This window comes from Nomascus leucogenys, chromosome 7b (genome assembly GCF_006542625.1).
Source record: "Nomascus leucogenys isolate Asia chromosome 7b, Asia_NLE_v1, whole genome shotgun sequence".
Lineage (NCBI taxonomy): Eukaryota > Metazoa > Chordata > Mammalia > Primates > Hylobatidae > Nomascus > Nomascus leucogenys.
In genome coordinates, this window is record NC_044387.1 from 12455593 (window position 1) to 12481844 (window position 26252).

At 47.5% G+C, this 26252-nt stretch overlaps 1 protein-coding gene and 1 non-coding gene across 4 annotated transcripts in view; both read right to left on the reverse strand.

Moving 5' to 3' along the window:
• Positions 1 to 5876: 5876 nt before the first annotated feature.
• Positions 5877 to 5980, reverse strand: LOC115836120. Its single transcript, XR_004031121.1, has one exon. It is a non-coding gene; the product is annotated as a U6 spliceosomal RNA (small nuclear RNA).
• A 2669-nt stretch (positions 5981 to 8649) lies between these two features.
• Positions 8650 to 26252, reverse strand: part of EIF3L (eukaryotic translation initiation factor 3 subunit L) — a 40567-nt gene continuing 22964 nt past the window's right edge. For all 3 annotated transcript variants that reach the window (XM_003264732.4, XM_004088433.3, XM_030815582.1), the window contains 5 exons: positions 22606 to 22760; positions 20499 to 20669; positions 18339 to 18836; positions 10447 to 10527; positions 8650 to 8855 (listed from right to left, as the gene is read on the reverse strand). In XM_003264732.4, the coding sequence (XP_003264780.1) occupies positions 8817 to 8855; positions 10447 to 10527; positions 18339 to 18836; positions 20499 to 20669; positions 22606 to 22760 (944 nt within the window). In that variant the 3' untranslated portion in view covers positions 8650 to 8816. The remainder of the gene's footprint in view (positions 8856 to 10446; positions 10528 to 18338; positions 18837 to 20498; positions 20670 to 22605; positions 22761 to 26252) is intronic.

Sequence of the window (26252 nt, forward strand, 5' to 3'; positions counted from 1 at the left end):
GTTGGGCTCCTGTCACTCTGTAGGAGGAGCTCAGGGGCAGAAATTTGGCAGGAAGAAAGGGAAGGAGACTAGAGCCTATAATCCCAGCTAGCTATTCGGGAGGCTGAATTGCTTGAATCTAGGGGACAGAGGTTGCAGTGAGCCGAGATTGCACCACTTCACTCCAGCCTGGGCAAAACAACAACAACAACAACAACAACACCAACACCAACAACAGCTAGGCTGAGTCCTTTTATTTTACTTGACTTAGAATTTGGTCTGAATAGCAAGCCCATTGTTTAAGATTTGGCTGTAGGTTAAGCCCACTGCTTATGATTTGGCTGTAGGTTTAGGCAGTGCCAGATTATTTGGGGTGGGGGAGCTAGAGCCCTCCCTACTACCCGCTCAGTATCAATCTGGCCTGCTCTGCAGGGCAAAGGCAGGCAGAGTGGGAAACGGTTTCTGAGCCTTCCTGACACAGGAAGGTCGCCTCTCCTCTGAGACCCAAGTGGCAAGGAAGGGGCTGTCAGACACCGGAAGAGGCCTGTTTGTCTCCCAGCTACCTGAGGTCATATGTATATGGTGTTGTGAGCCAGGCAGCTCTTCCTGTTAGAAACAGAAAGTGAGGCTTGTGTTGAAATTCTGGGAGTGAGCTGCTCTTTCCTCTAAATAGAGCAGGGGTTAGACAGGGCACAAGTTATCCCCAGGTGATACAATACACCCGGGATGGATATGAGTCATCCCAAACACCTATATCACACCCGAGTTCACTACGCTCGGATTTATGTATTATTTAGGGACAGGGTCTTGCTCTGTCGCTCAGGCTGGAGTACAATGGTGTGATCATAGCTCACTGTAACTTTGAACTCGGCTCAAGCAATCCTCCCGCCTTAGACTTCGAAGTGGTTAGGACTACAGGCAGGCACCACCATGCCTGGCTAATTTTTAAATTTAATTTAATTTAATTAATTAATTTTTTTAAGACAGAGTCTCGCTCTGTCGCCCAGGGTGGAGTGCAGTGGTGCGATCTCGGCTCACTGTTTAAGCTCTGCCTCCCAGGTTCACGCCATTCCCCTGCCTCAGCCTCCCTAGTAGCTGGGACTACAGGCACCCGCCACCACACCTGGCTAATTTTTTTGTATTTTTAGTAGAGACGGGGTTTCACCGTGTTAGCCAGGATGGTCTCGATCTCCTGACCTCATGATCTGCCCACCTCGGCCTCCCAAAGTGCTGGGATTACAGGTGTAAGCCACTGTGCCCAGCCCTCATTTTTTTATTTTTGTAGGGACAAGGTCTCGTTATCTTGTCCAGGCTGGTCTCAAACTCCTAGGCCTAAGCAATCCTCCCACCTCAGCCTCCCAAGGTGTTGGGATTACAGGCATGAGCCACCGTGCCGGGCCAATGCTGACACTTAGAAAGACCCAGGTAGGGGAGAATTACTCTCCTCATTTGACTGATGACAAAGCAGAGGTTCAGAGAAGTTAAGCCAAGTGCCTGGAATTTTCCAGTTTCAAGGGGCAGCGTCAGGGTTTGAACCTAGACTCCCTTCCACTTCCCAACCATGACTAGAGAGTGAAGTCCACCCTCTCAGGATCCACTGGCCCCAGGGAAGAAAGTAGGGGTGGGAGTCAGGGCGTGAAGGAGATAACTTGATCTTAATCAAGTGGCTGGATAGGGGCAGGGTGGGGCCAGAAATGAAAAGCCAGGTTTTTCAGCTGCAGGCTTGATAGGAATGTGGAGCCACAGGAACCAAGACAAGTTGCTGCTTCCCCTAGCCCTCTCCTTCAGGAAAATCTCAGGAACTCGCTGATCAGGCTTTGGACCTTTCCCTTGCTTCCCTCTCAGCTTCTTCTTGGTGCCCTTCCCCCACACCGGAGGCCAGCTCCTGACCCGGGCCACAGCCACACCAGCCTATATCCAGTCTGCAGGGCAGGCTGGGGGTGGGGATGGGAGGCCACTGTTAGCAAGAGCCAGCGTGGGCACAGCCACGGCTTTCCCTGGCTAAAAGCTGGGCGGGAGAGCACATCCATTCATCAATTCATCTGTGCCGCTACATTCCAGACAGGATTTAAGGCACACTCCAGCCTTATTCCTATACTGATACTGTTGCAATCCTTATTCACTTACTTCCTCTTGCATTCACCATTCATTCAACAGAATCGCTTTACCGAAAGGGTCATTGCTCCCAAGTGCTGCCTCTTTCCTCCTATTAGATCCATTTAGATCCTTAGGATGTCACCCAGAATTCTAGAATGCACGGCTGCAGCCCCCAGACAGCGGCTGGTCCCACTGCCTCATTCAGAAGATGAAGCCATCAGGAGCCACCTATGGTCAAGGCCATCATAGGAGGAAAAGCGCCCCACGCCCCCATCTGGGGCTCACAATCCAGTGTAGGAGAAGAATGCAGAGAGGGGGACTGTGTGAAAAGAAGTGTGCCAAGCCCAGGCCAGGCACAGTGGCTCACGCCTGTAATCCCAGCACTTCGGGAGGCCAAGGCAGGCAGATCACCTGAGGTCAGGAGTTCAAGACCAGCCTGGCCAACATGGCAAAACCCCGTCTCTACTAAAAATACAAAAATTAGCCAGGCATGGTGGCAGGCACCTGTAATCCCAGCTACTCAGGAGGCTGAGGCAGGAGAATCGCCTGAACCCAGGAGGTGGACGTTGCAGTGAGCTGAGATCATGACATTGCACTCCAGCCTGGGCAACAAGAGCAAAACTCCATCTCAAAAAAAAAAAAAAAAAAAAAAAAAGAGTAAGTGTGCCAAGCCCACCAGGGGCTTGTCTGAGGAGGAACCAGCTCTAGCCTGGGGGCCTGGAGACTAGGGTTCCAGCCCCAGCTGTTCATTGCCTCTGCCCAAATTGTTAGGCCCTGGGTACCTCCACCTGGATGTCCCACAGGCTCCTCAAACTCCTGTTCCTTACCCACTTGCACTTACCTCCTCCAGTCCCAAACCTGCTCCAGCCACCAAACCCCATCTCAGACAGCCCGAGAACTGGGCATCTCGCTTCCCTACAGCCTCCACATCCACTCAGCTGCCGCATCCAAGTCCTGTCCTCTGCAACCTCCCAATCTCTCCAATTCTCCCCTCATGCCTGCTGCCGCCACTGTGCGTGGGGCCCAGCTCCTCCGTGGCTGGCTGCTCTAGACAAGTGCCTTGGCCTCAGTGAATGGGCCTCCACACCGTCTAAACAGGCCTTCTCTTTGGTCCTTGGAGCAGTTAAGAGAGCCCCAGGGGGGAATCTGGAGGTTTCCAGTCCCAGCTCCACCAGGAAGTAGCCGGGCTGTTCCACACATGACCTGCCTCAGTCATCTATTATCTCTACCGCTCTGGAGGCCAAGGTCATGGCCAGCTAATAATGGCCTCCCTCCCCTTATCACACACTCTAGCCAAGTGTTTTAGTAAGGCCCTCCTCCCCTTATCACACACTACTGCCAGGTGCTTTGCTAAGAACTTTACGTAATTTGGTGCACAGAACAATTCTGAGGCAGGAGCTAACCCCATTTTAGAGATGAGAAAGGTGAGGCATTGAAAACTACATAACTTGGCTCAGCTGGTATGTGGCAGTCAGGACTCAGACCAAGGTCCAAGGAAGTCCAAGCCCACACACTTTGCTCTGCCCCCTTCTCTTGCTGGTGGAGAAACTTCTGGAAACTGGTACCACCCAGAGCTCCCCATTCCCCGATAACAAAGCCCTTGCTCTACTTAGCATGGGGGGGATCATGAACCTGGTTATTCTGCTCTGATGGAATAAAAATCCTGAGCTGGCCACAGCTGATGAATGCTGTGCATTCCGCGAGTGGTGCCAGGCAGAGTCCAGCTGTGCCTGCCCCCTCATAGGGGTTGCTGCCTGCCTGGCCCGGCTGCCAAGCCTGGACCAAGCTGCTGGGAGATGGCCCCAAGCCAGGCACTCATACACACTGGGTCTGTGTGACCCAGAGCTCCTGCAATGGCCTCACAGCAAAAAGAGTGCCAAGAGCCATGTCAGACAACATACTTGGACCTGGCATAATTGTAATGATAGAGAACTATGACATGAACTATGAAACTCTGGCATTGAATTCAAAACACGTTAACCCAGGGGGCTGCCCAGCTGAGTCGGAGTTCCTGCAAGCCACCATCGCCAAACATCAGGGCATGGTGGACAAAGCATGAGACATTCTTTAGGAGGAATCAATGCACAGCAACCTCCCTGCACCAAGGAACCATGTGGTAGCCAGGGAGTGGGGGGTAAGGAGCCCTGGCTGGCACTGGGCCACTCATTCGGTTCCAACAAGGCAACAGATGAAGGATGGCTTGGAAAGCTACCAAGAGCTCTACAGATGTTTGGACTTATAACTAGAGGCTGCTTTTTAAAAATTCCTTTGGGGCCGGGCACAGTGGCTCATGCCTGTAATCCCAGCACTTTGGGAGGCCAAGGTGGGTGGACTGCTTAAGCTCAGTTCAAGACCAGTCTGGGCAACATGGCAAAACACCATCTACACAAACTATAAAAAATTAGCTGGGCGTGGTGGTGTGCGCCTATGGTCCCAGTTAATTTGGAGGCTGAGACAGGAGGATCGCTTGAGCCCAGGAGGCAGAGGTTGCATTGAAGTGAGCCAAGCTTGTGCCACTGCATTCCAGTCTGGGTAATAGAGCGAGACTCTTGTCTCAAAAAATAAATAAATAAAATCCTAGCTCCATCCTTTAGCTCTGGGAACTTGGACAAGTTCTGTAACCTCTCTGGTGAAGGATGACTTCCCACCTCACTGAGACTCAAAGTTCGTCCTTCCAGTCATCTACAAGGCCTTACATACAACCTGGAGCCTCATTCCAGGATCTGGCCTCTTCCTCCTTGCTACGTTCTGCTCCAGCTGGCCTTCTTGCTCCATTTCCTCCACATATAAAACATGCTCTGGCCTCAGGACCTTTGTACTTGCAGTTTTTTTCCTGGAGAGCTCTTGCCTCACATACTTGCACCATCCCCCTCCTAATGTCTTCAGGTCTCTGCTCAAATGACACCAATCAGCATAGTCCCTGACTATCCTATTCACAATAGAAACTCCTGCCTTCGATTTTTCTCTACAACACATACCACCATCCAACACACTAAATATGGCTTATCACCTGTCTTCAACCATTAGAATTTGAGTCTGAGGACAGGAATTCGGTCTTTTCCCACTTCCCGACTTCCCCCTTGCCTACCAGTGCCTGGCTGGTTTGCTCATAGAAAAGGACCCAGCTTTCTGTCCATGAATCCTCCAATGGCTTGATACACAGCAGGCACTGCATTCAATTCCTGCCTGGGGCTGCTCTATCACAAACTTGGGACTTAAACAACAGAGATTTCTCCTCTTACGGTTCCAGAAGCCACAAGTCCAAAGCCAAAGGCTCCAGGGGAGAATCCGTCTCTGCCTCTTCCAGCTCCCAGTGGCCCTGCACATTCTTTAGCTTGTGCCTGCTAACTCCAATCAGCCTGTCTTCACATGGCCTTCTCCTCCTCATCTCTTTCCTCAGTGTCTCTCATGACACTTGTCATTGGATTTAGTGCCTACCTGGATGATCCAGAATGATCTCATTTTAAAAAATGTATTTTTAGGCCGGGCGCGGTGGCTCAAGCCTGTAATCCCAGCACTTTGGGAGGCCGAGGTGGGCGGATCACGAGGTCAGGAGATCGAGACCATCCTGGCTAACACGGTGAAACCCCGTCTCTACCAAAAATACAAAAAAAATTAGCCGGGCGTGTTGGTGGGCGCCTGTACTCCCAGCTACTCGGGAGGCTGAGGCAGGAGAATGGTGTGAACCCAGGAGGCAGAGCTTGCAGTGAGCCGAGATCGTGCCATTGCACTCCAGCCTGGGGGACAGAGAAAGACTCCGTCTCAAAAAATAAAAAATAAAAAATAAAAAATGTATTTTTAATACATGGGAACACTTCACAAATTTGCATGTCATCCTTGCACAGGGGCCATGCTAAACTCTGCATCATTCCAATTTTGGTACATGTGCTGCTAAAGCAAGCACAATGATCTAATTTTGAGATCTTTAACTTACAACCATTAAGACCTTCTTCCAATTAAGGTCATGCTGGCTGGGCACAGTTGCTCACGCCTGTAATACCAGCACTATGGGAGGTGAGGCAGGCAGATCACCTGAGGTCAGCAGTTTGAGACTAGCCTGGCCAACATGGCAAAACACCATCTCTACTAAAAAAATACAAAAATTAGCAAGGTGTGGTGGTGGGTGCCTGTAGTCCCAGCTACTCAGGAGGCTGAGGCAGGAGAATCTCTTGAACCCGGGAGGTGGAGGTTGCAGTGAGCTGAGATTGCGCCACTGCACTCCAGCCTGGGCGACAGAGCGAGATTCCATCTCAAAACAAAAACAAAGAAGGCCGGGCACTGTGGCTCACGCCTGTAATTCCAGCACTTTGAGAGGCCGAGATGGGTGATCATCTGAGGTCAGGAGTTTGAGACCCACCTGACCAACATGGTGAAACCCGGTCTCTACTGAAAATACAAAAAAGCCAGGCGCAGTGGCTCACGCCTATAATCCCAGCACTTTGGGAGGCTGAGGCAGGCAGATCACCTGAGGTCAGGAGTTCGAGACTAGCCTGGCCAACATCGCAAAACCTCATCTCTATTAAAACTACAAACATTAGCCAGGCGTGGTGGCGTGCACCGGTAGTCCCAGCTACTTGGGAGGCTGAGGCAGGAGAACCACTTGAACCCCGGAGGCGGAGGTTGCAGTGAGCCGAGATTGCGCCATTGCACTCCACCCTGGGCAATAAAAGCAAAACTGTCTCAAAAAAAAAAAATAAATAAAATAAAAATACAAAAAATTAGCCAGGCATGGTGGCATGCAACTACTCGGGAGGCTGAGGTAGAACAGCTTGAACCTGGCAGGCAGACGTTGCAGTGAACAGAGATCGTGCCACTGCACGCCAGCCAAACAAATAAGGTCATGCTGATGGCATCCAGGGCTTAGGATATGGACATGTCTTCTTGGGAACCACCATTCAGTTCCCAATAATAATTATCAAACCAACGGGGAAAAAGAGCATACTGAAAAGCTTATGAATTCCAAGTGTGGGGAAATAATAACTGAACATCCATTATAGGCCAGGCACTGCACTGGGCACTCAAATAGCATTCTCATTTATTCATCACAACTGCCCAGTGAGCCAGGTTCTGCTAACCTTATTTATTTATTTTTTTTAGACGGAGTCTCGCTCTGTCGCCCAGGCTAGAGTGCACTGGTGCGATCTCTTGGCTCACTGCAAGCTCTGCCTCCCGGGTTCATACCATTCTCCTGCCTCAGCCTCTCGAGTAGCTGGGACTACAGGCACCCGCCACCACGCCCGGCTAATTTTTTTGTTATTTTTAGTAGAGACGGGGTTTGGCCATGTTAGCCAGGATGGTCTTGATCTCCTGACCTTGTGATCCACCCACCTCGGCCTCCCAGTGCTGGGATTAGAGGCATGAGCCACCGCGCCCAGCCTGCTAACCTTATTTTATATACAAGGAACCAGGCAGAGATGTGAGACAACTTGCAAGCAGGGGCTTCTAGTCCAAGTAACCACTACAGGGTGACAGGTATAGCATTAATACTGTGGGTAGGCAGGAAACCATTTAGCTCAGCTCCAGCAGCTGCCTAATGTGACCTTGATCAAGTCACTAACTACCGTGGGTTCATTTCCTCATCAATAAGATGAGGAACTACTACTAAACCTGAGTTGTAAGGTGTAAGTAATGTATATGGATCCCTCTTTGCACAGTTCCTGGCAGTAGGAGGTGTTCAATAGTTTCTTTCCAGGACCCAGCACTGCCACAAATATGTCATGAAAATTACAGAAGGTCATTTAAAGTTCATAGGATCTTGTGAGGCACAAACAAAATACTGAATGTGAAAAGGTCCTGTAAACTGAATATATTGCTTCATGAACAAGAGGGATTTAAGAATTCAATTTAGGGCCGGGCGCGGTGGCTCACACCCGCAATCCCAGTACTTTAGGAAGCCGAGATGGGCGGATCACGAGGTTAGGAGATCCGAGACCATCCTGGCCAACACGGTGAAACCCCATCTCTACTAAAAAATACAAAAAAATTGGCCGGGCGTGGTGGCGGGCGCCTGTAGTCCCAGCTACTCGGGAGGCTGAGGCAGGAGAATGGCAGGAACCCAGGAGGTGGAGCTTGCAGTGAGCTGAGATCACACCAGTGCACTCCAACCTGGGCGACAGAGCCAGACTCTGTCTCAAAAACAAAACAAAAAAAAAAGAATTGAATTTAGGCGGGGCGTGGTGGCTCACGCCCATAATCCTAGCACTTTGGGAGGGCCAAGGCAGGCAAATCACTTGAGGCCAGGAGTTCGAGACCAGCCTGGCCAACATGGTAAAACCCATCTCTACTGAAAATACAAAAATTAGCTGAGTGTGCTGGCACACGCCTGTAATCCCAGCTACTTGGCAGGCTGAGGCAGAACTGCTTGAACCTGGGAGGCGGAGGATGCAACAAACCGAGATCACGCTAGTGCACTCCAGCCTGGGAGACAGAGTGAGACTCCGTCTCAAAAGCATAAAATAAAAATAATTCAATTTAAACACTAACAACTGACGTATCCTGAAAGCATCAGGACACATGGGAAATGTATTACTGCCACAACCCACAAATTCTCTCCTACAATAATGAGATGACAAATCTGGCTCCAAAGATCCTTTACTGAGATCCACTTGAAACACTTCGGTCCTTAACTTATTAACTGAGTTGACAGGCTGATGGCTGATCTAGGTAAAGGTTTCACGGTAGCAAAAATACTTCCTGCCTATAATATATCAAAACAGGTTCCTGAATGCGTGTGAATGTCATCAAGGTCTCTGTCCCATCTTCTTCAGGGTTCGATTAAGCTAGAAGAGAAAGAAAAAGCAAAGTTACATACGGGGATTTCCCCAACCCCTTTCCTATAGTGTGCATGATCACTAGGTCAGATTCCCAGCTGTCCCTCTGAAGCCAAGAAAGGAAGTTTCTGATGTGGGTGTCCCCTATGTGTGTGCAAAGCCGTGACATTCATATGGCCCTGCACAGTTCACGCAGATTGTTCTTTTACCTGCCCTTCACACTCAACAAACCCATACCCAACACTGCTCTATCCATCTGACAGAAAAAGGATTCAGACTGGCCAGACGTTTCAAGGTTACTAGCTCAGTTAGGGGAAGAATCAGAAGCTTTGAACAGGATCCTTGTTAGAAGACAGCCCTAGCCCACCACCCTGACAGATGTGATCTAAACAGCCAGAAAGTAAAAAGAGCAGCAGGGCTGTTATGATCCTGCAGGAAGAGCCTGACCTCTGCTGGAGAACTCAAAGCACCAGGACACAGCAGCCCTAGCAATGGCCACAAAGAGAGACCCACACCCTTACAGTGTTTGGCCTGACTCACAAGACCTCTCCTAGGGCAAGACAAGGAATACACCAAGTATGTCAAAACAGAGCTTCCTGTCCTCCAGCCTGCAGGAACTAGCCAGACCTGTCTAAGTTGGAAAACAATGCCAAATAGGGAGGGATAGGCAAGAGCAGGCAGTGAATCCACCCATATTAGGAAATACCAGGGAGGGAGAGGAGAGCTGGCCACCCGCAGAGGGAGATCTTGGAAAGAGATGCTCTGGAGAAGGCTGATGCAGCAATTCCTACAGGCTCAACCCCACTCCCCAAACCCCAAGCAGCCAGCCAGTCTAGCTTGAAAATTTAAAGGGCCAACCTCAAGCTTTCTTTTGCAGTGGCAAGATCTCTGCTCACTGTAGCCTCCACCTCCCAGGTTCCAATGATTCTCCTGCTTCAGCCTTCTGTGTAGATGGGATTACAGGCGCGCACCACCACACCCAGCTAATTTTTTAAATTTTTAGTAGACACGAGGTTTCACCACGTGGCCAGGCTGGTCTTGAATTCCTGATATCAAATTCAGCCTCCCAAAGTGCTGGGATCACAGGCATGAGCCACTGCACCTGGCCTCTTTTTCTTTCTTTTTTTTTTTTTTCTCGAGACAGGGTCAAGATCCTCTGTTGCCCAGGCTGGAGGGCAGTAGGCTTTCTTAAAAACAGAAATGAAAAATTTAAAAAGGCCGGGCATGGTGGCTCATGCCTGTAATCCCAACACTTTGGGAAGCTGAGGTGGGCTGGATCACTTGAGGCCAGGAGCTGGAGACCAGCCTGGCCAACATGGTGAAACTCCATCTCTACCAAAAATACAAAAATTAGCTGGGTGTGGTGGCACATGCCTCTAATTCCAGCTATGCGGGAGGCTGAGGAGGGAGACTCGCTTGAACCCAGGAGGCAGAGGTTGCAGTGAGCCGAGATCACGTCACTGCACTCCAGCATGGGCGACAGCACAAGACTCCGTCTCAAATAAATAAAGAAATAAAAATTTAAAAAAAAGTAAATTCTCGATTCAGTTCCTAAACTCTGTCCTGAGCCAACAAATCCCTCTTCTCTCAGATCTCTCACCTCCTCAAATTTGTGGATCTGACGGATGAAGAAATCCCCGTAACGCCTGGCGACCTTGGTGTCCGCGATGTGGATCATGTCCTGTGGGGGAAAGCACAGTCAGGGAAGAGCAGCCAGGTGGAGGAGCAGGGCCATCTAACCCAGGAGCCACCATGGACTTGCAAGTGATAATGATGGTGAGTGTTAGATGTAAAGGCGGGGAAAAGACCACTGGAAAAACACCACCAGTTAACAGTAACTCACTCTTTCTAGAGAGTTTTTCTTTTCTTTCTTTTTTTTTTTTTGAGATGGAGTTTTGCTCTTGTTGCTCAGGCTGGAGTGCAATGGCATGATCTCAGCTCACTGCAACCTCTGACTCCAGGGTTCAAGAAATTCTCTTGCCTCAGCTTCCCAAGTAGCTGGGATTACAGGTGCCCACCATCTTGCCTGGCTAATTTTTGTATTTTTAGTAGAGATGAGGTTTCACCATGTTAGGCTGGTCTCGAACTCCTGACCTCAGGTGATCCGCTCACCTCAGCTTCCCAAAGTACTGGGATTACAGGCGTAAGCCAACATGCCCGGCCAAGTTTATATATATATATTTTTTATCAATTCATTTGTACTTTTATTTTCTATACTTTTTTTCTTGTCTTTTATTTTCTAGTCTTTTTTTTTTTTTTTGAGATGGAGTCCTGCTCTGTCGCTCAGGCTGGAGTGCAGTGGGGCGATCTCGGCTCACTGCAAGCTCCGCCTCCTGGGTTCACGCCATTCTCCTGCCTCAGCCTCCCGAGTAGCTGGGACTACAGGCACCCGCCACCGTGCCTGGCTAATTTTTTTTGTATGTTTTTAGTAGAGACGGGGTTTCACCATGTTAGCCAGGATGGTCTCAATCTCCTGACCTCGTGATCCGCCCGTCTGGGCCTCCCAAAGTGCTGGGATTACAGGCGTGAGCCACCACACCCGGCCTACTTTTTTTTATTTTGGGAATAAAGATGTTTATGCTGGCTGGGCACAGTGACTCACGCCTGTAATCCCAGCCCTTTGGGAGGCTGGGAGTCCAAGACCAGCCTGACCAACATGGTGAAACCCCATCTCTACTAAAAATTAGATGGGCGTAGTGGCGGGCACCTGTAATCCCAGGAGGGAGAGGTTGCAGTGAGCCGAGACTGCGTCACTGCACTCCAGCTTGGGTGACAGAGTGAGACTCCATCTCAAAAAAAAAAAAAAAAAAAAAAAAAAAAAAAAAAAAAAGCTTATGCTCCTATACTGTTGATAAAATTGCAAATTAGTCCAATCTTTAAGTTTTGTTTTTAGCTGAAAATGTTTTGAACACCATTTTACTTTAAAATTTTCTATATCCTCTAGGTTAAGACCTAAAAACGTTCTAAATCTCTGATAGGATTTCTTTCAAGTTAAGAATGAAGAGTCAAAAAGGAAAAAAAAAGAAGCACTTTGCCAAAGACAAACCTGAACCAGCAACAGAGGAATAACAGTAAAACATGCAATTAAATAATAACCAAATAGCCAATTCTTAGGAGAAATGTTTTGTTAAACCACCCAGATTAGTTGAGAATAGCTAGGCTGGTAATTAAGAGGTGACAGACAGATGCAGGAGGCTACTATAATTGCCAAAGAACATATATATGTCAGGTATTGAGAAAAAACTAGGCCAGGCATGGTGGCTCACACCTGTAATCCCAGCACTTTGGGAGGCAGAGGTGGGCAGACTACCCGAGCCCGGGAGTTTGCATTTGAGACCAGGCTGGGCAACATGGTAAAACCCCATCTCTACAAAAAACACAAAAATTAGCAAGATGTGGTGGTGCACTCCTGTAGTCCCAGCTACTTGGGAAGCTGAGATAGGAGGATCACCTGAGTCCCTGGGAGTTGAGGCTGCAGTGAGCTGTGATTTTGCCACTGCACTCCAGCCTGGACAACTGGAGGAGTAAGATGCTATCTGGAAAAAAAAAAAAAAAAAAAAAGGCTTGACATGATCCTGGCAAGGGAGAAAGTTTTCTTTATTTTTATTTATTTATATATTTATTTATTTTTAGAGGCAGGGTCTCACTTTGTTACCTAGGCTGGATTGCAGTGCTAAGATCTTAGGTCACTGCAGCCTCAAACGCCTGGGCTCAAGCCATACTCCTGCCTCAGCCTCCTAAGGCAGGGGCTATAAGGGACTCTCTCCCATAGCTGGGACTACAAGTACACGCTACCAAGTCTGGCTCAGTTTTCTTTGATTTATAAAAGCATGATTTAAAACAACATTGGAAAACTTCCACTACTGACGTGTTATTACTTTTGGCAAATCTGTTTGTATCGGGCTAGCTAACTTATGGCAAAAACCAAGTCTTCCAGAAGCCATAAAAATGAAATGAGAGTATTTATTTTAAAGCAAGATGAACTTTCAAAAACAAACTACCCAAACTGACCTAGAAATTCCACAACTAGATATATATCTGAAAATTAAAAACATATGTTCACACAATAACTTCTAGATGAATATTCACAGCACTATTCATAAGCCAAAAAGTGAAAAAAGGAACAAAAAACCCCCCAAAACCAAAAACCCCAAATGTCCAACAAATGGATAAACAAAATGCAGTACATTAATACATGGGATATTATTCAGCTATAAAAGGAATGTACTGACACATGCTATAACATGGATGAAACTTGAAAACATGCTCAGTGAAAGAACCTAAACACAAAAGCCCATATTATTACATGATTCCATTTATCTGAAATGTCAAATGCAGAGAGACCAAAAGCAGCTTAGTGGTTAGCCAGGGGATGGCAGAAAGGGGGAACTGGGGAACTGCGAGTGACTGCTAGTGGGTAGGGAGTTTCTTTTTGGGGGGACAGAAATGTTTTGGAATTAGACAGTGGAGATGGTTGCAAAACACTGTGAACATACTAATAACCACTGAATTGTTCATTCATTCATTCATTCAATTTATTTATGGAGACAGGGTCTCACTCTGTCACCCAGGCTGGAGTGCAATGGCGTGATCTTGGCTCACTGCAACCTCCACCTCCTAGGCTAAAGCGATTCTTGTGCCTCAGCCTCCCAAGTAGCTGGGATTACAGGCATGCGCCCCCACACTTGGCTAATTTGTGTATTTTTAGTACAGATGGGGTTTCACCATGTTGGCCAAGCTGGTCTTGAACTCCTGGTCTCAAGTGATCTGCCAGCCTTGGCCTCCCAAAATACTGGGATTATAGGCGTAAAGCATCACACCTGGCCGAATTGCACACCTTAAAATGGTGAAGTTTATATCTTGCAATTTTTTTTTTCTTTTCTTTTTTTTTTTTTTTTTGAGACGGAGTCTCGCTCTGTCGCACGGGCTGGAGTGCAGTGGCACGAGCTCTGCTCACGGCAAGCTCTGCTCACGGCAAGCTCTGCCTCCTGGGTTCACACCATTCTCCTGCCTCAGCCTCCCGAGTAGCTGGGACCACAGGCGCCCACGACCATGCCCGGCTAATTTTTTGTATTTTTAGTAGAGACGGGGTTTCACCATGTTGCACAGGCAGGTCTTGAACTCCTGACCTCTGGTGATCTACCTGCCTTGGCCCCCCAAAGTGACAGGATTACAGGTGTGAGCCACTGCACTCAGCCTAAAATTATGTATTTTTAAGAACTGCTCAAAAAGTGCTATTTCCAACAATACATTTAGACCAAAATGCTTTTTCTCTTTTTTTCGAGATGCAGTCTTGTCTCTGTCACAAAGGCTGGAATGCAGTGGCTTGATCTCAGCTCACTGCAACCTCTGTCTCCTGGGCTCAAGTGATTCTCCTGTCTCAGCATCCCAAGTTGCTGGGATTACAGGCACGTGCCACCATGCCTGGCTAATTTTTATATTTTTAGTAGAGACAGGGTTTCACCATGTTGGCCAGGCTGGTCTCGAACTCCTGACCTTACGTGGTGATCCACCCGCCTTGGCCTCCCAAAGTGCTGGGATTACAGGTGTGAGCCATCGTGCCCAGCATGCTTTTTCTCTTTTTAAAAAGTAGAGACAGGGTCTCGGTTTGTTGCCCAGGCTGGTCTTGAACTCCTGGGCTCAAGCAATTCTCCTGCCTCATCCTTCCTGAGTATTGGGATTATAGCTATAAGCCACTGTACCTGGCCCAAAATGCTTTCAAAAACAACTAAAAATGCAGGACATTAGAAAAAAATTTCCTTACAGAATCAAAGAGCTGACAAGATAGTAACAGAACATTTTGGGAAAAAAGAAACCATTCTAAGAAAAGCACAGAAGACCCCCTCTGCCCTATGGACATTTGCTGATCTTAGAAAACCTGGGCTGACAGCCGGGTGCGGTGGCTCATGTCTGTAATCCCAGCATTTTGGGAGGCCGAGGCGGGCAGATCACCTGAGGGTGGGAGTTCGAGACCAGCCTGACCAAGATGGAGAAACCCCATCTCTACTAAAAATACAAAATTAGCTGGGCATGGTGGCGCATCCCCGTAGATCCCAGCTACTCAGGAGGCTGAGGCAGGAGAATCACTTGAACCCGGGAGGCAAAAGTTCCGGTGAGCCAAGATTGTGCCATTGCACTCCATCCTGTGCAACAAGAGCAAGACTCAGTCTAAAAAAAAAAAAGAAAAGAAAAGAAAATAAAACAATTCTTTTAAAAACCTCATCAGCGCCTATAGTCCCAGCTAATCAGGAGGCTGAGACAGAAGGATTGCTTGAACCCAGGAGGTGGAGGCTGCAGTGAGCCAAGATCACATCACTGCACTACAGCCTGAGTGATACAATGAGACTCTGTCTCTAAATAAATAAATAAATAAAAATGAAAATCTCATCAGACATTAAAATGTCCAGCTTGAACTTAAAAGTGCCAGTGAAAACTAACACTGTTCTTCAACCCACCTCCCCTCCTGAGAGGAAGCTACTGCTATGTTGCTTGTGTATCCTTCTGGAAAGAACTTGAGGCATACATAGGCATATATAAACGTATTACTAGCCACTCTGTAAAAACCTTACTTGTATTTTTTGTAATATACAAACCATCCAAATGTTAATCAATGGGAGAATGGATAAACTGCAGTACAATAACAATAGTAGATGCTGGACTATCACAGAACAATAAACATGAAGGCATCACTGCTACACACAATGGACGCTGACTCACTCCATTATAACGTTTAGCAAAAGAAGCCAGACTTAAAAGAGTACATACTGTGTAATTCCATTATATAAAGTTCACAAACAGGCAGCACTGATCCAAGATGTTAGACATCGGGACAGGACAGGACAGGACAGGCGCAGAGGCCAAAGTAGGAGGATCACTTGAAACTAGCCTGGGCAACAAAGTGAGACCCTGTTTCCATAAAGTAAAAACTTAAAATCGGCTGGGAACAGTGGGACATATCGGAGTTTGAGACCAGGCTGGGCAACATGGCCAAACCCCATCTCTACTAAAAATACCAAAAATTAGCCAGTCGTGGTGACTTGCACCTGTAATCCCAGCTACTTGGGAGGATGAGGTAGGACAATCACCTGAGCCCAGGAAGTTGAGGCTGCAGTGAGCTGAGATCACACCACTGCACTCCACCCTGGGCAACCAGAGTGAGACCTTGTCTTAAAAAAAAAAAAAAAAAAAAAAAAAAAAAAGAGAGAGAGCCGGACGCAGTGGCTCACGCCTGTAATCTCAGCACTTTGGTAGGCTGAGGTGGGTGGATCACTAGGTCAGGAGATTGAGACCATCCTGGCTAACACAGTGAAACCCCGTCTCTACTAAAAAATACAAAAAATTAGCCGGGTGTGGTGGCGGGTGTCTGTAGTCCCAGCTACTTGGGAGGCTGAGGCAGGAGAATGGCGTGAACCTGGGAGATGGAGCTTGCAGTAAGCTGAGATCGTGCCACTGCACTCCAGCTTGGGCGACAAAGTGAGACATCTTAAAATAAAATAAAATAAAATAAAATAAAATAAAATAAAAATAAAATAATGCCGGGTGCGGTGGCTCACGCCTGTAATCCCAGCACTTTGGGAGGCCGAGGCAGGCGGATCACGAGGTCAGGAGTTGGAGACCAGTCTGGTCAACATAGTGAAACCCTGTCTCTACTAAAAATACACAAAATATTAGCTGGATGTGGTGGTGTGAGCCTGTAATCCCAGCTACTCAGGAGGCTGAGGCAAGAGAATCGAGTGAACCCGGGAGGCGGAGGTTGCAGTGAGCCAAGATCGTGCCACTGCACTCCAGCCTGGGCAACAGAATGACACTCCGTCTCAAAAAAAAAAAAAAAAAAAAGCTTTGTGCAGTGGCAGTATGGCCAGTGAAGGTTATGTGAGGTGTGATTATTGCTAACTAAAAATAAAAAAATAAAAAGGCAGCATGACAATGGCTTCCCACTTATAAAGTACTCCAACAGTACACAAAGCACCATCCCCCTTTCTCCAACCTCATCCACACAGCCTCCTTTCTCAGGCCACTCGGGCATACTACAGCTGTCCCTTAAACTTACTGGCCTCACTCCTCTTCGGGGCCTTTGCTCTAACTGTTCCTCTGCCTGGAAGGCTCTTCCTCCAGATATCTGGTGAGCTATTTTTTTTTTTTTTTTTTTTTGAGACGGAGTATCGCTCTGTTGCCAGGCTAGAGTGCAGTGAGTGCCGTGATCTCAGCTCACTGCAACCTCCACCTCCTGGGTTCAAGTGATTCTCTTGCCTCAGCCTCCCGGGTAGCTGGGACTACAGGCATGCGCCACCATGCCCAGCTAATTTATTTAGTAGAGATGGGGTTTCACCATGTTGGCTAGGATGGTCTTGATCTCTTGACCTCATGATCCGTCCACCTCGGCCTCCCAAAGTGCTGGGATTACAGGCATGAGTCACTGTGTCCAGCCTTTGGTGAGCTATTAAGAACTCTCCACCAGATGGATCGCTTGAGGTCAGGAGTTTGAGACTAGCCTGGCCAACATGGCAAAACCCTGTCTCTACTAAAAATACAAAAATTAGCCAGGTGTGGTGGCGGCCTCTTATAATCCCAGCTACTCAAGAGGCTGAGGCAGGAGAATTGCTTGAACCTGGGAGGCGGAGGTTGCAGTGAGCCGAGACTGCACCACTGCACTCTAGCCTGGGCAACAGATCAAGACTGTGAAAAACAAAAAAACAAAACAAAACACCAAAAACACTACTCCCTCACTTCCTTCAAGTCTTAGCTTAGCTTAAACTTCACTTTCTCAACAAAGCCTGTCTGAACAACGTATTTGACACTGCAACCTGTGCCTCCCATCACCCATCTCTGCCTTCCTTTACTCTGCAGTGCTTGGCAACCTCTTATTACATAGTTTGTTTAATTATAACATCTATTGTTGGCTAGGCACGGTGGCTTACGCCTGTAATCCCAGCACTTTGGGAGGCCAAGGCTGGCGGATCACCTGAGGTCGGGAGTTTGACACCAGCCTGACCAACATGGAGAAACCCCATTTCTACTAAAAATACAAAATTAGCTGGGCATGGTGGCGCATGCCAGTAATCCCAGCTACTCAGGAGGCTGAGGCAGGAGAATGGCTTGAACCTGGGAGGCGGAGGTTGCAGAGAGCCGAGATTGCGCCATCACATTCCAGCCTGGGCAACGAGAGCAAAATTCCATCTCAAAAAACAAAACAAAACAAAACACCATCTATTGTTTATCTGTGTTTTTTTTTTTTTTTTGTAAATAGAGAAAAGGTCTCACTACGTTGCCCAGGCTGGTCTTGAACTCCTGGGCTAGAGTGATCCTCCCACCCCGGCCTCCCATAAAGTACTAGTATTACTGGCATGAGCCACCGCACCTGGCACCTTGTGGCAGCACCACAAGGGCAGGAATCTTTGATTTTGTTCCCCGATATACTTCATGTGCCCACAATAGTGAATGAAAGATAGTGAACACTTAATACAAGACCCCAAGCCCAGGGGACAGGCATACCTTATCAATGTAGAAGTCAACCTCTGAGGCTGACTGAAATTCACCATCCAAGGCTGAGATGCCACTGGTCCACACCAGGTTCTTCATCTTGTGTTTGAAGACAAGAAGCTGGATCCGGAACTCCTGCTCTGTGAGGTCCAGGAAGCCAGCCAGCTTGGCCACAGGCATGGTGGTGTAGAGCTTGAGGAAGCTGCGGATGGTTGAAAGCTGGGCCTGCTGCTGTACTTCATCGGAAAACACCTTCAGCTGCTGCAGGAAGGGCTCTTTGTGGTAGTTGGGGTGCACATTATCATAGTTGGGCACTACAGGCGACAGGAACTTGGGGCAGGAGTAACTGAAAAGTTCTTCATAGACTTGTGGGTCACCTTTCTGCATGCGCAGCATCTTGTCCCCGTATTTCTCCCGCAGCTGGAGGTGAATGCTCTCATCAATACGCATGGGGTACATCGTGAGGGCAATGGCCAGCAGCGCATGCATCTGCTCGTTCTGCTTGTTAATCTGGGGATGGGGTGGAGAGTGGTACCAGGGCAAATGAGACGGACTTCCTGAGGTCCCCACTGCCAGCTGGCCTCACCATTCTCTGCACAGATCTTTGACTTACCCAGTTGACTCATACCAGCCATTGAACTTCCCCAACATCTCTTCCAATCCTCCCTCTAGATCTACTTAACTTCCATCCTAGCTCCAGATCCTCCTTAGCCATCTTCTGGATTCCTTACTGGCACCTCTGTCTTAGTCTCTCCAGTTTGTCCCACACATCACTAGCAGGTCAATCCTTTTACACCAGTCAGGATCGAGTTACCCAAAACCTTTGATGCGACCTTGATGATGACAGAATATAGACTAAATAGTAATGTGCCGTGCAACAACGTTTCAGTCAACAACTGGCCATGGGCCACATATAGGATGGTGATCCTATAAGATTATAATCCTGTATTTTTACTGTATCTTTTCTGTTTAGATACACAAATACCTTTGTGTTACAACTGCCTATGGTATTCAGTACAGTAATATGTTCTAGAACTTTGTAGCCAAGGAGCCATAGGCTATACCATGCAGCCTGGGTATGTAGTAGGTTATCCCATCTACGTTTGTGTTAAGTACATTCTATGATGTTCACACAACAAAATCCCCAAACGATGCATTTCTCAGAATGTATCTGCAGCATCAAATGACATAGGACTATACTTTACCTGGGTTAATGAAGGTTCTCAGAATCTAATAACCCAATTCCTACTACCTACTTGCCTTCCAGCCAAAACGGTTTATTGTGCTGCTGCATCACCACACTTTCAAGTCTCAACCACTTTGCTCATGATATTCTCTGCCTAGGAAGCTCCTCCCAATTCTTGAACCCATTCTTCTTCCCACCAATATCCACATCTTATATTAAAACACTTAGAACCCAGTGAACACTCAGCATATTAATGCTGAATAAATAAATGTAGGCACTGCTGGAGGATATAATTGAAACAAAAGATATTATCATCAAGTCCTTATCATCAAGATGTTAATGATCTGAGGTAACAGGCATCACAACAGAAACTCTTAGAGTACGCTAGCCATTAAAAGATCATTTTGGCCGGGCGTGGTGGCTCACGCCTGTAATCCCAGCACTTTGGGAGGCCGAGGTGGATGGATCACCTGAGGTCAGAAGTTCGAGACCAGCCTGGCCAAATGGTGAAACCCCATCTCTACTAAAAATACAAAAATTAGCTGGACACGGTGGCATGCGCCTGTAGTCCCAGCTACTCAGGAGGCTAAGGCTGGAGAATCACTTGAACCCAGGAAGCGGAGGTTGCAGTGAGCTGAGATCGCACCACTGTACTCCAGCCTGGGTGACAGAGACTTTGTCCCAAAAAAAAAACAAAAAGTATTAGCCAGTGTTGTTGTGTGTGCCTTTAGGCCCAGCTATTGGGAAGGTTGAGGTAGGACGATCGCCTGATCCCAGGAGGTTGAGGCTGACGTGAGCTGTGACCACGTCACTGCACTCCAGCTGGGTGATCTATTAGTAGGCACAATCATAGAGTGCTCTACAGTCTTGAACTCCTGGCTTAAAAGTGCAATATTTTGGATGGTGTTTACCAAGGATGGTTGGCATAGGTGCCAAGGAGCTCCCTGATTAGAAAGGCCATTGATGGCAGGCAGAGTCCTCCTTACCATTTCATACTTGTACGTGGTCCTCTGGAACATGCTCTTGGTCCTCTGGATGTAGAGGAGGATGTTGGCGAAGACCCGGATGGCATCCTGGTAGCGACGCATCATCAAATATGCAAACCCAACATAATAGTATGTGGTGACCTGGCACTCTGGCACACGGGAATACATACTCTGTAGAAGGAGGTGGAACAAACATCCATGAGTCCCAATTCATCCTAGATAGAACCAGAGGTAGAAACACCAAGAGTTTTCCCTGCAGAGGCCCTCAACTATCCAGAGGAAGCTCTGGAGTCCCAGAGTTTGAGAGCAGATCTTCCTATTCATCAATTAAGTTGTATGTCTTGAGGAATCCATTTTCTTAGCTGTAAACAAGAAGGTTCTGGATCAGGTAATCCCTAAAATCTCTTTCAGCTCTAAAATGCTATACATCTCAGTTTTGTTATTTTTCCTTGCTTTTTCAATTAAGTCCTTTTGGACAGGGAAGACAGAAACACATACATGCACATGAGCCAACCACCAAATACAAAGTATCTGTAATATTTTTCTGTGGTTAGGAGGAACACAACAGCTAACCATGTATCAATGAACATACCATCTTAGAATTACATCTTTTTTTTTTTTTTTTTTTTTTTTTGAGACAGAGTCTTGCTCTGTCGCCCAGGCTGGAGTGCAGTGGCGCAATCTCGGCTCACTGCAAGCTCCGCCTCCCGGGTTCACGCCATTCTCCTGCCTCAGCCTCTCCGAGTAGCTGGGACTACAGGCGCCCGCCACCACGCCCGGCTAATTTTTTGTATTTTTAGTAGAGACGGGGTTTCACTGTGGTCTCGATCTCCTGACCTTGTGATCCGCCCGCCTCGGCCTCCCAAAGTGCTGGGATTACAAGCGTGAGCCACCGCGCCCGGCCAGAATTACATCTTTACATAATTCTTTTGTTTTTTTTTTCTGGGACGGAGTCTTGTTCTGTTGCCCAGGCTGGAGTGCAATGGCGTGATCTCGGCTCACTGCAACCTGTGCCTCCCAGGTTCAAGTGATTCTCCTACCTCAGCCTCCTGAGTAGCTGGGATTACAAGTGTCCACCACCACACCCAGCTAGTTTTTGTTTTTTTTTTTTGTACTTTTAGCAGAGACAGGGTTTCACCATGTTGGCCAGGCTGGTCTCGAACTCCTGACCTCAAGTAATCCACCTGCCTCAGCCTCCCAAAGTGCTGGGATTACAGGCATGAGCCACTGCGTCTGGCCTTCTCAATCCTTTAGCAAAATGTGAAGAGTAAAGAGCCGCCATGGACCAGGCATGGTGGCTCACACCCATAATCCCAGCACTTTGGGAGGCCAAGGTGGGCAGATCACGAGGTCAGGAGATCGAGACCATCCTGGCCAACATGGTGAAACCCCAACTCTACTAAAATAAAAATAAAAATAAAAATAAATTAGCTGGGCATGGTGGCGCATGCCTGCAGTCCCAGCTACTCAGGAGGCTGAGGCAGGGGAATCGCTTGAACCCAGGAGACGGAGGTTGCAGTGAGCTGAGATCGCGCCACTGCACTCCAGCCTGGCGACAGAGCAAGCTGCCATGATCATTCCATTTTGAAAACAGAATAAGAAACTGTCGTTAACTACCAAAATCGTCCAGGTCCAGCTTTTTACCACAGCTGTTTGCCCAGTTTTAGTCTCAACTTTCTTTTTTTTTTTTTTCTTTTTTCTGGAGACGGAGTCTCGCTCTGTCGCCCAGGCTGGAGTGCAGTGGCGCAATCTCAGCTCACTGCAAGCTCCGCCTCCCGGGTTCACGCCATTCTCCTGCCTCAGCCTCTCCAAGTAGCTGGGACTACAGGCGCCTGCCACCACGACCGGCTAATTTTTTGTATTTTTAGTAGAGACGGGGTTTCACCATGGTCTCGATCTCCTGACCTCGTAATCCGCCCGCCTCCACCTCCCAAAGTGCTGGGATTACAAGCGTGAGCCACCGAGCCCGGCCTTAGTCTCAACTTTCAATGGCCTGAGGGAAGAGTCCTCTTTCCTCCCCTGGAAATTTGTCCTAAGAGATCAGAGTGGTTCTCTAGAAACAGATATTCTGGCTCTGGCAAGAGGGGCCAGAGGCAACAGGCATCACCTTCTTGTTCAGTTCGATGTTCTCCAGCACCTTGATGGCCTGGTAGTAATCTCCTAACAGGGAGTGCAGGCGGAGAAGCCCGACCAGGCTGAAGTAACCAAGCATTTTGTAGAGGGAGTGCCGCCCATACTCCCCAGCCACACTCTCGGGGTCACCTGAAAGAGACAGACACCGTGAATACTCTGATAGGAGGCAGGTAAAGGCAGGCATACCTGACCTCTGAATGTTACTCAGTAGGCATCTCACCTACTGCCAGCCTTGAAAGCTTCCCTCAACTGGGAATAACTTCAAAGGAATACCAAGAAACAGCAAAACCAATCTTCTGCTAATCTTCAATTTACCAATATTTGCTTACAGGGTGGCAGTTCATTTTGCTTATTTTTTTTTTGGTCCCAACACATGAAAAGGCCCCTCTCATCAGTAAAATACACCCACGAAGACCCCTCCTTTCAGAAAGCACATGAGGTCAAAGCTATTTTCCTAATAACAACACTAAGATGTTACTTGCCCTTCCCACTGAGTTGAATTTTGCATGATGCAAACACTATGTTGGGTAAAATTACTGTCAACTTAAGCATAAATCAGGCAATGACACAAAATTGTACCAGTAGTCACTGTATTGCTTCTTGCCATGCATCTGCACTAAAAGAACTAGTCCTTAGCCAGGCATGGTGGCTTAGACCTGTAATCCCAGCAACTTGAGAGGCCAAGGTGGGAGGATTTGCTTGAGCCCAGGTACCATATCTGAATAAACAGAGTTTGTATCAGTTGTTTTTTTTGTTCGTTTGTTTTTTGAGACAGAGATCTATGGAAGTGCTACTGCATTTTGGCCTAGGTAACAGAGAGACCCTGTTCTAAAAAAAAGACAAAAAAAGAAAGAAAATTCTTTTTTCATTTTTACTTGAAAAAACAACTGATACATAGGCCAGGCACGGTGGCTCACGCCTGTAATCCCAGCACTTTGGGAGGCTGAGGTGGGCAGATCACGAGGTCAGGAGATCGAGACCATCCTGGCTAGGTGAAACCCCGTCTCTACTAAAAATACAAAAAATTAGCCGGGCGTGGTGGCAGGCGCCTGTAGTCCCAGCTACTCGGGAGGCTGAGGCAGGAGAATGGCATGAACCCGGGAGGCGGAGCTTGCAGTGAGCCCAGATTGCGTCACTGTGCTCCAGCCTGGGCAACAGAACAAGACTCCATCTCAAAAACAAACAAACAAAAAAAAAACCAAACCAAAACAAAAAAAACAACTGATACACAACTAAGCACAGCTCACGCCTGTAATCCTAGCATTTTGGGAGGCCGAGGCAGGCGTATCACTTGAGGTCAGGAGTTTGAGCCCAGCCTGCCCAACATGGTGAAGCCCCGTCTCTACTAAAAATACAAAAATTAGCCGGGTGTGGTGGCACACACCTGTAGTCCCAGCTATTGGGGAGGCTAAGGCAGGAGAATCGCTTGAACTCGGGAGGCGGAGGTTGCAGTGAGCAGAGATTGTGCCACTGCACTCAAGCCTGGGCTACAGAGCAAGACTCTGTCTCAAAAAAAAAAAGAAAAGAAAAGAAAAAAGGGCAGACATTTTCACAAAAATGAAGTAAACCTGTCACTCCTCAAAGAAAAGAACTGACAGTGTTTGCTACCTATAAAATAATTCAAAGGTTGGGCACAGTGGCTCACACATGAAATCCCATGAGTTCAAGATTGGCCTGGGCAACAAAGTGAGACCTTGTTTCTACTAAAAAAAAAAAAAAAAAAAAAAAAATCAGCCAGGTATGGGGTGCAAACCCGCAGTCCTGGCTACTCGGGAGGCTGAGGTAGGAGGATCGCTTGAGCCCAACAGGTACAGGATGCAATGAGCCATGATTGTGCCACTGCACTTCAGCCTGGGTGACAGAGTGAGACCCCATCTCAAAATAAATAAAAATTCAAGCTATTAAGCAAAAATTGAATTTGCCACAAGCTCTACAGCTTACAAATAAATGCTTACCTGATGTCAGTGACAAAAGTAACAAATCTGACTTTTTAAAAAAATGTAATAAAATGTGTCAACATTTGGAAGATCTTTATAACTCAGAGAACCAATATTTTTTTAGAAATCACACATGGCCAGGCGCAGTGGCTCATGCATGTAACCCCAGCACTTTGGGAGGCCGAGGCAGGCAGATCACTTGAGCTCGGGAGTTCAAGAGCAGCCTGGCCAACATGGTCAAACTCTGTTCTACTAAAAATACAAAAATCAGCCCGGTGTGGTGGCATGTGCCTGTAATCCTTCCTTTCTATATCCCTGGAGGCTGAGACAGGAGAATCGCTTGAACCCCAGAGGCAGAGGTTGCAGTGAACTGAGATGATGACACTGCACTCTGCCTGAGCAACAGAGCAGATTCTGTCTCAGGAAAAAAAAAAAAAAAGTCACACATGGATGTAAGGAACTCATTCAAATTAAAGAAGTGACCAATAATGTTAACAAAAGAAAAATTCACCAATACAGTTTCAGATTCCTCACTGCACCTAATCTGTATGAAACTACCACTGATTACTTCAAAGAAGTACAGGGTGAGTATACTTCTATAAATGCTTGTGACCAAAAGTGTTTTGGATTTTGCAATTTTTATTATCTGCATATGCCTAATGAGATATCTTTTCTTTTTTTTTTTTCCTGAGACGGAGTCTTGCTGCGTCACCAAGACTGGAGCGCAGTGGTACGATCTCGGCTCACTGCAACCTCTGCCTCCCTGGTTCAAATGATTCTCCTGCCTCAGCCTCCCAAGTAGATAGGATTACAGGTGCCCACCACCAGGCCCGGCTAATTTTTTGTATTTTTAGTAGAGATGAGGTTTCACCATGTTGGCCAGGATGGTCTCGAACTCCTGACCTCAGGTGATCTGCTTGCCTCGGCCTCCCAAAATGCTAGGATTATAGGCGTGAGCCATGGCACCCGGACCTAATGAGGTATCTTAAGGACAGGATCCAAATCTAAACATAAAATTCATTTATTTTTCATATATGTCTCATACACACAGCCTGAAAGTAACTTTATTATAATCTTTTAAATACTTTTGTGCATGAGATGAAGTTCTGACTGCAACTGGTCACATGAGGTCGGGTGTAGAATTTTCCATTTACGGCGTCATGTCGGTGCTCAAAAAGTCAGATTTTGGAGCATTTCAGATTTCAAATTTTCAAATCAGGAATATTCAACCCATACACACTACTACATGGTGTAGTATCAAAGAAAATCCTCTCCAATAATCCTGGCACTTTTGGGAGGCCAAGGCAGGATTGCTTGAGCCCAGGAGCCCAAGACCAGACTGGGTGACACAGCAACACCGTCTCAAAAACAAACGACAAAAACTCCTTCCTTTCTGTATCTGTGTGAAGCCAGATTTTCCTTTTTTTTTTTTTTCAGACAAGTTCTCGCTCTGTGGCCAGGCTAGAGTACAGTGGTGCAATCTCAGTTCACTGCAATCTTTGCTTCCTGGGCTCAAGCAATCCTCCCACCTCAGCCTCCCGAAAGGCTGGGACTACAGGGGCACCCTACCCACCATGCTCAGCCAATTTAAACTTTTTTTTTTTTTTTTTTTTTTTTGAGACAAAGTCTCACTATATTGCCCAGGCTGATCTCAAACTCCTGGGCTCAAGTGATCCTTCTGCCT